Source organism: Schistocerca piceifrons, chromosome 1 (assembly GCF_021461385.2).
Source record: "Schistocerca piceifrons isolate TAMUIC-IGC-003096 chromosome 1, iqSchPice1.1, whole genome shotgun sequence".
Lineage (NCBI taxonomy): Eukaryota > Metazoa > Arthropoda > Insecta > Orthoptera > Acrididae > Schistocerca > Schistocerca piceifrons.
This window is the reverse complement of record NC_060138.1, coordinates 1138307572-1138320157: the sequence shown is the minus strand read 5'-3', so window position 1 is coordinate 1138320157 and position 12586 is coordinate 1138307572. Positions and strand designations below refer to the sequence as shown.

Here is a 12586-nt window from a genome sequence, read left to right as displayed (position 1 = left end):
ATGAGGTGCAGACCCCACAATAGCACATTAATCGAAAGTAAAGAGGAAAAACATTTGATCATGACTTACAAGTTAGGCTTTCTTACCTGTAAAATGATATTAGAAGAAGGAGTGTAATATTTGCATTGGTTCTCACCTAATTTCATCAATTAATTTATTTATGTCTTTTATTTCTTCCATAACCGCATTTGCCACTTGCACACAGTTAGCCAGGTTTTCAAAATGGGATTTCTTCCGTTGCAGTCCTTCACTAATAGCATGCTCTTCTTCTTTCTTCTGCTGTTCTGTTGCCTTCAGGTTTTCTAGATTCTGTACTAATTGTGCTGGGGAGGATACGATTTGATTCTTCAGATTCTCAATTGTCTGCGCCAGCTGAAATGAAGATAGGTGAATGAACCTGTTGATATATGTGACATGCCACTATAGCATTGATAGCAGTTGTCAACATTCAAACAGGATAGCATCTGGCAAAACACATCCAATTACGAATCATTAGCAGTGACCTATCAAAACTGATCACAGAATGTTGAATAAAGATACAGAGAAACATTTTAACAGAATTAGGAAACAAATATGTTACTTACTATGAGCTATCAATTGTTACTTAAAGTAAACAGAAAAGTAAAGTAATGGATACTGAAGGCTATGATCCTGTCGAATACAGGCAAGAGCTATAGGGAACTGCTGATTATATTTTGTAGTCCTATGAAGCTCTACGAAAGTTTTACCCTGCCACACACTGTAAAATCCAAAATACAGCCTGTTCCACAACTGGTGATGATGACATTGCCTTTAATCTAACAGATGATCTTTAAATGTACTGCAATTGCCAGTGACAACTGGGTATTTTCATAAAAATTTCTTACACTGATTGCATCTATAAATCATATAATCATGTAATATATGTGAAAACATTGTCTGTGGCACGCATTAGTAAGCGATACATATAAGGCAAGTCAGATTATGTGTGTACCGGCAACAATGAAATTTCACCTCCTGAAGTTAAGTAGAGAACATACATTGGTACAATTTGTAGAGAACATGTTTCTCTCAAACACACTCTTCCAGAAGGAAAAAAATAAGAAGAGAGAGTTGGCAAGGACAAAAGTACATATTTTAAATTTAGTATATTTATGAAGCAATAAGGAAATATTACAGAATGTGGTGGTTTAAAGCCACTTAATATATACAAGTAATCATAACTTAAAAACTGAATACAGAAGCCAAGCTAGAAAGAAACAGACCCATCCAACAGGAAGTCAGTGATCTAATGCATACAAGTGAATGGGTGATTGTTCATCATCTATGCACTTCACCTTCTCCCATCCCACCCTGCTATAGCCCACCCCGCCATGCCACACCTTTTTACTCCCACTAACCACATCAAATTGGTACTCCCATATTTTATATATATCTAAAAACAAAGATGATGTAACTTACCAAAGGAAAGCGCTGGCATGTTGATAGACACACAAACATACACACAAAATTCAAGCTTTCGCAACCCACGGTTGCTTCATCAGGAATGAGGGAAGGAGAGGGAAAGACGAAAGGATGTAGGTTTTAACGGAGAGGATAAGGAGTCATTCCAATCCCGGGAGCATACAAACTTACCTCAGGGGGAAAAAGGACAGGTATACAGTCGCACGCGCGCACCCACACACACACACACACACACACACACACACACACACACACACACACACACACACACACAGGTATATCCATCCGCATGTACACAGACACAAACAGACATTTGTAAAGGCAAAGAGTTTGGGCAGAGATGTCAGTCGAGGAGGAAGTACAGAGGCAAAGATGTTGTTGAATGACAGGTGAGGTATGAGCGGCGGCAACTTTAAATTAGTGGAGGTTGAGGCCTGGTGGGTAACGAGAAAAGAGGATATACTGAAGGGCAAGTTCCCATCTCCGGAGTTCTGACAGGTTGGTGTTAGTGGGAAGTATCCTGATAACCCGGACGATGTAACACTGTGCCAAGATGTGCTGGCCGTGTCCATTCATGCGAATGGCAACAAACTGTCCATTTGCATGAATGGACACAGGCAGACAGTGTTTGTTGGTAATGAGAATCACCCTGTGGCTAAACATGCCTTGGTGCATGGCCAGCGCATCTTGGCAGTGTTACACCGTCCAGGTTATCTGGATACTTCCCACTAACACCAACCTGTCAGAACTCCGGAGACGGGAACTTGCCCTTCAGTATATCCTCTCTTCTCGTTATCCACCAGGCCTCAACCTCCGCTAATTTCAAGTTGCCGCTGCTCATACCTCACCTGTCATTCAACAACATCTTTGTCTCTGTACTTCCGCCTCGACTGACATCTCTGCCCAAACTCTTTGCCTTTACAAATGCCTGCTTGTGTCTGTGTATGTGCAGATGGACGTGTGTGTGTGTGCGCGCGCGCTAGTGTATACCTGAACTTTTTTCCCCCTAAGGTAAGTCTTTCCGCTCCCGGGATTGGAATGACTCCTTACCCTCTCCCTTAAAACCCACATCCTTTCGTCTTTTCCCTCTCCTTCCCTCTTTCCTGATGAGGCAACAGTTTGTTGCGAAAGCTTGAATTTTGTGTGTATGTTTGCGTGTCTGTCGACCTGCCAGCACTTTCATTTGGTAAGTCAAATCATCTTTGTTTTTTTTTATATATATATATATATATATATATATATATATATATATATATATATATATATATATATATATATATATATATATATATATATATATATATATATATATATATATAATAGAAGGAAACATTCCACGTGGGAAAAATTATATATAAAAACAAAGATGAGGTGATTTACCGAACGAAAGCGCTGGCAGGTCGATAGACACACAAACAAACACAAACATACACACAAAATTCAAGCTTTCGCAACAAACTGTTGCCTCATCAGGAAAGAGGGATGGAGAGGGGAAGACGAAAGGAAGTGGGTTTTAAGGGAGAGGGTAAGGAGTCATTCCAATCCCGGGAGCGGAAAGACTTACCTTAGGGGGAAAAAAGGACAGGTATACACTCGCACACACGCACATATCCATCCACACACACAGACACAAGCAGACATATTGTATGTATATATATATATACACACTTTTTTTGTGTGTCTATCGACCTGCCAGCGCTTTTGTTTGGTAAGTCTCATCATCTTTGTTTTTAGATATATTTTTCCCACGTGGAATGTTTCCCTCTACTTTTATACCAAACAAAAGCGCTGGCAGGTCGATAGACACACAAACAAACACACAAAATTCAAGCTTTCGCAACAAACGGTTGCTTCATCAGGAAAGAGGGAAGGAGAGGGAAAGACGAAAGGATGTGGGTTTTAAAGGAGAGGGTAAGGAGTCATTCCAATCCCGGGAGCGGAAAGACTTACCTTAGGGGGAAAAAAGGACAGGTATACACTCATGCGCGCACGCACGCACGCACACACACACACACACACACACACATCCATCCGGACATATACAGACACAAGCAGACTGCACTCCCCTCATTCTATGCTTCCACAGTGACGAACCTATTTTCCTTTCCCAACCTGACACCGAGGGGCCAGCTTCAGGTGGCCTGTACTCCCTCCACAACCCTGGCCCCTAAAACTGCAGTCACAGTGATGTGGCTGAGTTGTTTCCCTGTCTCCACTTCGCCCTTGCCCATGTGTCCCTTAGGCCCAGATCTGGCAGGCTCACTGGACTGACCAGCTCAAATATGCCCTCCATTTCCCTGTAAACTAGCAAATGATGCTATCTCTCTCCCTCCTTGCCTATCTTTCTGGATGCCTACACAATATTTGGGGCCCACCGGTTTGGGCCTATAGACAGGGCCAAACCAAGGTGATCCTGTGACCCCAGCAGAACCACTGAAGCTCAGCAACAAGCACGACCAAATGTTTTGATTCAGTGAATAGAGAAGCACAAGGCTATTACAAGTTACAGGAGAGTTATGGAAGGTAGGGAGGTATTTCTAGTTTACAAGGTTGACAAAGAATCCTTGTGTGATAGGTCTGAAGACATTTTAGTTAACAAAATGCAATATGTTGTTCTTAATGAAGAGACATCGTTGGATGTGAAAGCAGTGAACAAACATAACAGTCCTGACAACAGGTAGGTCACTTGCAATCTAGGGACCCTCCTTACTTTTCCAATCAAATCCCTACCCCCTACCCCTGTCCTCCCAGGAAGGAGGAACCAGTTCCGAAAGTGTGGAAAGTCTTTTCTACTTTTGTGTGTTAGTAAGTGGAATTTTGTCTAAAAAAGGTAAGTACTGGCCACCTTTTATTTTACATTGTTCTACACTGAACTTCCTTGTTAAAATATTTACTGTGTGTGTGTGTGTGTGTGTGTGTGTGTGTGTGCGCGTGTGTGTGTGTGTGTGCGCGTGTGTGTGTGTGTGTGTGTGTGTGTGTGTGTGTGTGTGTGTGTGTGTGTGTGTGTGTGTGCGTGTGTGTGTGTGTGCGTGTGTGTGTGGGCGGGCGGGGCGCGCGCATGCGTTAAGAATCACCATAAGCATTTTGTAATGTTTGGTGCACTTTGTAGTATAACAGCACGTTTTATTAAATACTCTGATCCACTACGCGTATTCATAGCAGCTAAAGATGATGGTGATAGTAGATATTTGTTAAGCAGTGAATACGAAAGAAGCAGATACTGTGCGTCCAGGTCTGTGTTTTTACAGATGGTGCATGTGCCATAACAAGGGCAGTGGCAAGCAGTCATGTGATGTGCAGCATTCACTTGCTGTATGAGATTTTATACGTATGCTTTGGCATGCCCAGTTGGCACTGTCATGAACAGCTCTGCTTAAGAGGGTTGCCGGCAATGTCAACGGGGACCCAAAACAGATGAATCACTTATGTTAAAGGGAACTTCGATGTGTGGTCCAATGGTCAGACATTACGTATCAGAATGTTTTAATGTTTGGCTTAACTATTTTCAGATAGAACCATTGTGATCTGTCTTTGTGAGACACGAAGATTTTAAATACAAAGAGGTGCAAAATGAGAGTTTGGAGTTTATTTAGTAGCTCAAAGGAGTCATTGTGACCTAACATTTCTGCGTAATTCAGAAAGTATTGAAGTCCAGAAGAAAAAGAAGTTCGTACACAGAAATGGGTTGGAGTAGCTGGACCACCAAAACAATTTCTAAAGGTGACCATTCATCAGCAAGACTTATAACAGTTAACGGAAACACCCAACACAGTGAAAACTTACCAAGTGCAAACAGCAGCTGAAGTAAACCATAAAAAACCATCTTTTTTGCCATATGTGGTGACTGAACAGTGAAACAAAGCAGTGATACTGAGAAAATCACCATTTACTGAATAAAATACAACCAAAAGATGTCAAGAATTCTGAGGAGACATTAAAAGAATTATTACGTTGCTCCTGGTAACCAATAAACAACAACAGAGCTTCAGGAATTGAACACTTAAATTAGTCTCAAGTTTTCGACAACAATATTATCGAGATTGACTCAATCATTATTTAAAATTGTGAATAAACAATTTTCATGCAGAAGGAATATTTTATTAATGGAATATCAAACACCCAACAACATAAGACAAAGTACTTGCGTCGAAAGCACAAAGCAAGACCAGAGATGTCTGTGACACACAAGAAATCACGGTGGGTTTGGCAAGGAAAATAACCAACGTGATTGCAGCCAGTAGACAATGCATCAGTGGTCATCATGCAGCCGTTGACTTCAAGGCCGCATGCAGCACTGTTCTTGGTTACACAGCAGTTGTGTCGGCAGAGACCTACATCCAAGCACCTGTCGACGTCACATCGGCTACGCAGTGGCAGTTTGCAGCCAACCCATACCTAACTTTAAAACAATAACTGTTGAGATGTACACATTTTTCTTTACTTCTAATCCTAACAGTTGCATGTAACTAACCAGACAGTGATATATAAAGAGGGTTAATTTTATTGTTAACTACAGAGTAGTGAGTTATTATAATGAAGTGTAACTTTATGCCCTTGTTAACTCTCTAAGTGACCGCCAAGGCATAGAAACTTGTTATAAAAACATATTTGCGAAATTCATGGACAAAAATAAAAATTTAATGGACAATAATAGAACCTTATTTGAGGAAATTACTAATAGTAACCAAGAGGAAAATAATAAAAATAGCATTAACAGAGGACAGTGTTAATAGTAAGATTGAGGAAATCGTCAATAGCAAGCTGGAAGGTATAAAAAACAAGACTGAGGATACTATTACAGTACAATGGACAAAAATATGAGAATGTTGGAGGGAAACATTACTTAGAAAGTAGACAAGACTATTAAGACCAAAGTTATGTCAAAGTTTACAACACAGGGCAATAAAATAATAGATTTCGAAAGTAAAGTTAGTGATTTAAAAGACAATCTACCATCAGAGATACATACAGTAGAATGAGATTTTCACTCTGCAGCGGAGTGTGCGCTGATATGAAACTTCCTGGCAGATTAAAACTGTGTGCCCGACCGAGACTCGAACTCGGGACCCTCGCCTTTCGCAGGCAAGTGCTCCACCAACTGAGCTACCGAAGCATGACTCAGGCCCGGTACTCACAGCTTTACTTCTGCCAGTACCTCGTCTCCTACCTTCCAAACTTTACAGAAGCTCTCCTGCGAACCTTGCAGAACTAGCACTCCTGAAAGAAAGGATATTGCGGAGACATGGCTTAGCCACAGCCTGGGGGATGTTTCCAGAATGAGATTTTCACTCTGCAGCAGAGTGTGCGCTGATATGAAACTTCCTGGCAGATTAAAACTGTGTGCCCGACCGAGACTCGAACTCGGGACCCTTGCTAGTTCTGCAAGGTTCGCAGGAGAGCTTCTGTAAAGTTTGGAAGGTAGGAGACGAGGTACTGGCAGAAGTAAAGCTGTGAGTACCAGGCCTGAGTCGTGCTTCGGTAGCTCAGTTGGTGGAGCACTTGCCCGCGAAAGGCAAGGGTCCCGAGTTCGAGTCTCGGTCGGGCACACAGTTTTAATCTGCCAGGAAGTTTCATACATACAGTAGTTTATCAAGAGTTTAAGATATACTTCAAAGATGTGAATCAAAATTTTAAGTAGGTACACATCAAAATTTCAAACAAAGTTGAACAGAAAGTACAGCACACCGTTGAATTAACCAGTAGTAAGATCACTTCTGTGGATAATACTGTAAACAATCGACAGGAATTTCAAAAGATATAGGATGCAGGAGGAGAAACTAAAAAAGCACTAGTAAGTAGACTAACTAGCGGCAATATTGGAGTATCTAGGCAATCTTTGGAGGATTTGCAGACTGGGGGTGGTTTAAATTTGCCAAAGCTGTTTCCCAAATTTAGGCCGGATGGGAAAGTGCAGTCAACATACTTTATAGGAGAATTTTCATGTTCATTACCAAGCAGATGGGGTGATCTCTCAAAAAATGGATTCTGCTTTACATTACTTAAGAGGAGATGCAGTTGAATGGCGTAATGCCCACACAGAAGATTTTAAATCTTGCCAAGATTTCCAGGAAAGTTTTGAACAACAGTACTGGTCTCCTAGCATGAAGGAAAAATCAACACTTCAACTATTAGACCATGGAACTTTACAGTAGTTCTTGGGGTACTTAGAAGAAGTACAGTGAATGGCATCTCAAGAAAGCTAAATATTTGGATGATCCATTAGACAAAGCACATTTAGTCAAGATATTCATAAGACAGCTACCACATTATGTGAGAAAAGAGATATCATACAGAGCATGGGCAAATATTAATGATTTGCTCACTTTCATTGAAGGACTAAATACACTGAATACAGAAAAGAATTAGAGTTTCCAGGATGGTGAGTAGGTTAACAGAAATAAAAATAATAAATCCTTTTCTAGTCCATTTGTAAAGATAAGAAAAACTGATTATTGTTGACTGTGTACGAACAGAAACAAGACAAGAAGCAAGGAGAGAAACAATACATATTCACGAGCTTCCGTACCTCATAATTAGCCTAACACAAAGTATAAAAATGTGAACATAACTTATTCTTGTACAGACATAGTTCAAAATAATTACACCATTATAGTTATGGAAAAAGTAGATCGTCCTAGATTGAGGGCCAAAATCCAGGAAGTAACCACTCAGTATTCTGCCAATATATAGATACATTGGTTGCATACAGTCATAAAATACCCATGAGAGAAGGATTGTCAGGAGAGGGCAAGCAAATAGAGGAGATTAAACAACCTACAGTAAGTGGAAAAAGAGAGACTAAGAAAGTAGGACATTATATTGATTCAGGTAGCAAAATTTCCTCGCTGTCAGAAGAGTCAGTAACTACATGCAAACTGAAGGAATTCAAAGGAACTTTTTCCTACTTTACCAGTTTTAGACGTTTATATAGTAGGGCTTACTGGTACCAAATATAAATTAAGTAAACAGGAAAGCAGGACAACTTTAAACACAGGACAATTCTCCTTCATACAGACATTACTTGTAGTGCCTAATACAAATATCCAAATACTGATACTAAAATGTAGACTTTCACGGCCGGAAATGTCATGTCCATTATAATTATCCGGGCTGTTATGCCGTGGTTGGTTGATGAATTCTGTTCAATTCCCAATATTTCGTCCCCGTCTGCGGAGGACATCTTCAAGGCGGTCCAACACACCCACTGGCTCGCTACTGACTGACAGTCAGTACAGTCAGTAGTGAGCCAGTGGGCGCGTTGGACCTTCCATCGTCCTCCGCAGACGGGGACGAAACGTTGGGAATTGACATAGAATTCATCAACCGACCACGGCGTAACAGCCCAGATAATTACAATGGACATATCCAAATACTGTTACGTGTAAACTGGTTGCTTGTATACAAAGTGATTTTGGATTTTTGTACACTATTGTCAAAGTGTAACAAATTATTTAGGAATAAAAGAGACAACTGACCAAAAGGCAGAAAACACACACACACACACACACGCACGCACACACGCACACACACACACTTTTCTTCCTACACTGTGGGTGCCAGCTCTTTCCTAGCCCATGGTGAATGTACTGGGGTCGGGTCACGTGGGGTGGGGTGGGGTGGGGTGGGGTGGGGTGGGGTGGGGCCGGGTGAGGGATGGAGGGAGGCAGTTGGAGGAAGTGTCTAGTGGCTCGTGGGAAAGTGGGGAGCTGCCTGTGGACTAGCTAGGGGTGCAGATAGAGGCAGCAGGTGGCAGATGGCTGGGCATGCTATTTTCCTGGCCACAGCGTGAGATAGCAGCACACAACTAGCTGACAGAAATTGGATGGGGGTACTAGGACAGAGGATGGTGTGCGAACAGACACGTGCACACACACATGGGGTGACAGCAAATTACCTTAGGTTTAGATCAGGGAGGTTACGCGAACAAAGGATGTCTGTAAGGATGGCTCCCATCTGCCCAGCTCAGAAAAGCTGCTGGTGGTGGTGGTAGTGGTGGTGGTGGTGGAGGAGGAGGAGGAGAGGATCTAGATGACACAGGTTGTGAAGCAGCAATTGAAATCTAGTGTGTTGTCATCTGGTACATGTGTCACACGGTAGTCCATCTTGAAAAAGGAAGTTCATTCTGAAAGATGGCAAAACTCTGTACATTTTGCTTGTATACCTATTGTTGATGCAACACTTCTGCCTTTCGGTGAGTCGTCTCCTTTATTCGTAAATAACACGTTCCCACCCGTCTGCCACCTGCCACTCTACCGCACCCCTAAACAGCCCACAGATGGCTTCCCACTCTCCCACGACGAATTGAAATGCTGTTGAATTTTGTTTCATATTGTGTTCTCCATCAGGTATTTTATGTGAAAAAATTTCATACATTTTATGTGCAAAGTGTAAGAAAATATTATTTTAAACATTTATTTACAGATCAGTACTGTAACCATTTTGTATCAAAATAATGTGTTACTTATTATTTTCAATTAACGAAATACACATATGTGAAATGGTAAAAAAGAGGAAGAAGAATAACATAAAACATAAAATAACAATTGAAGACATGCGCGGAAAAACAGGCTAACCCTCAAATGTATATAGAAACTTAGAAATAAGTGTTGCCATCTATTGCTGGGTGCAGTAACTATCAAAATAGACACTGGTCTCACCCTTAAATATCACTAATATTGACACCAATGTCAATTTTGATAGTTCCTGCACCCAACAACAGATGACAAAACTTATCTCTAAGCTGTTACCTTTGAGGGTTAGCCCATTTTTTCGCACATCTTCAATTTAAAACATGAAACACATATAAGTAAAATAAATAAATAGACTAATAATGAATGTTTAGATATTTTAATTGGGTACGTTGAAAATACTCTGACAGCACATTGAGTACAGCTAATTTTCCAAAAATGGTACTTCAGAAACCAGCTTTATTACACATGGATGTAAGTAGCTTGAAAGCTTCTTTAATTTATGTTGTAATAAAAGTTTTCAGTTTTCAAAATAAATTAATGTTGGTGAGCTACTTTGCAAAATCTCCGATTATTACAGAATTCTACTATACAGCTTTCAAGAATGTTAATTAGATATCAATTTTTATATGAGAAACATTTTTTATATATCATCATTTTGAAGATATTCCCTTTGAACACAATGTGCCAAATTACCTTTTGGTATGTGTTTTATCCCTTAAAAGTGAAACTGGGCAAACACAAAAATATACATAAATGCATTATTTTGCCCCCTCTACATACCCACTAAGTTTCAAGATTTTTTATTGACACTTGGGAATGTTTCCTTGTAAGTTACATTTACAGGCTAGTACTAAAACATTAACTATGACAGTACAAAATCTTTACAGCAATTGTCCCTTGATAATATATACCAGAAGGCATACAAATATAATCTGTTAACAGATCCACTAAAGGACGACTTATATCTAATTTTATTTACTTATGAAGGAGTTTTTTCTGACAAATCAGGTTCCATAGATGAATAGATATGCAGTTTTAAGATCAAAAACAAAGAATCACTCTTTTGTAAACCCTATCCAGTACCTATAAGTTTGAAATCAGTGCTACAGGAAGAAATAAACAAAATGATAGACAGCCAAACAAAAGATCATAGTTTAGGTGCCAATAACAATCCATTACTGGATTGATACAGGTGGGCTTCACCTCCTAGTGGATGCACACACTAAATAGGCACATAGAAACAAAACGTGATAGACCCATGAGTATCTAATGAATGACTGCCACAGTTCCAACAAGTAAGATATTTTGGGTTGATGGATTTGACAGAAGGCTAATGGCACGTACAATTAAATGAGGATTCTAAGCAATATGCACCACTTTATACAATGGAAATTCTTATGAATTTAAGGTATTACCTTTCAGACTGAAGGACAAATGAAGCGCCATTTGTCTGAACACCAGATGTGCGGACATAATAAAACAAGCGTGATTCTTTAAGAAAGAGTGCGCCAAAGCAAAATCAAATTCATAACCAGGAAACTGGATGTTATTGAAGCATGAACATGTATTATAAGTATGTAAGGATATGAATATCACCAAATTGGTATAACATAAGTTATAATATAAATTTTTCCAAGAAAACAGTCTAGTTAAGAGCATAAGCTAATATTGTCTCACAGGTACTAATGACTAACATCATTAATAAAGAGTTAATCAGATGTATGAAACACTGCAAAATGAGGAAAATGTTATTCCTTTCTTATTAACACCCAGTAGAGACGTTTTCCCATTTGTTTTTAAATTAACGGAGCTGGCTGTGATGCTCTGAGTATAAGAAATAAGAAACAAAGTTTGGCTTAACTTCAGTGCATGAGCCATGGTAGGTGAAACAAAAGCAGATACGAAGCTTCAAGCTTTAAGCAAATGGGTAGGCCTGGGAATTACATGTGTGGATTTGCTTTAATACATGGAAGTAATTAGAATATAAAGAAACGTAAAATATAAGCTGAGGAGTTACACAGTTGATATCTGGGTACGGTCAAGTATTAAATGGAGAAACCTCTTCGAAACTGATGTGAGGAGAGAAGTAGAAAAAGATGACAGATGCTGTGCAATTGGTTTATAACATAAGGTGAAGTGTCCTCATATTAGGAGAATGTAGAAATGGGACATGTATAGAGAGATCCATGAGAGAGACTAATACATGCCATGGGTTGTGTACATTTATGAATGGAATGGCCTGTACCATATATTTGTAGAGAATTTATATGGGGCATTTACACATGATTAAAACACAGTTTACAGTATCTACTCACAAAAGTGGACAAGTTATTCTTTCATGAAATTATTTACATGGTTGCAGTGACAGCTGATCACATAAGGGAAGAGGTTTCCTAACCAGTTTAGACAGAGGTTTTCCTTAATTACAGTGTGGTGGGACCTTTTACATCTTCATGCATATAAATATGGAAGTTTTTCAAATTTTAATGTGTACTAATAAGAAAGAATCTACGACTCCCTTGAAAAAGGTAAACATAATAAATTAACTGATGATGGTCGAAGTAGAGAGGATATAAAATGTAGACTGGCAATAGCAAGGAAAGCGTTTCTGAAGAAGAGAAATTTGTTAACATCGAGTATAGATTTAGGTGTTAGGAAGACATTTCTGAAAG

General features: G+C 39.7%; 1 protein-coding gene across 3 annotated transcripts in view; it reads right to left on the bottom strand.

Annotated features, from left to right (window-relative positions):
* LOC124801001 (kinetochore protein NUF2 homolog) overlaps positions 1–12586 on the bottom strand; it is a 101563-nt gene that overhangs the window by 28377 nt on the left and 60600 nt on the right. For all 3 annotated transcript variants that reach the window (XM_047263041.1, XM_047263040.1, XM_047263042.1), the window contains exon 5: positions 137–372. In XM_047263041.1, the coding sequence (XP_047118997.1) occupies positions 137–372 (236 nt within the window). The remainder of the gene's footprint in view (positions 1–136; positions 373–12586) is intronic.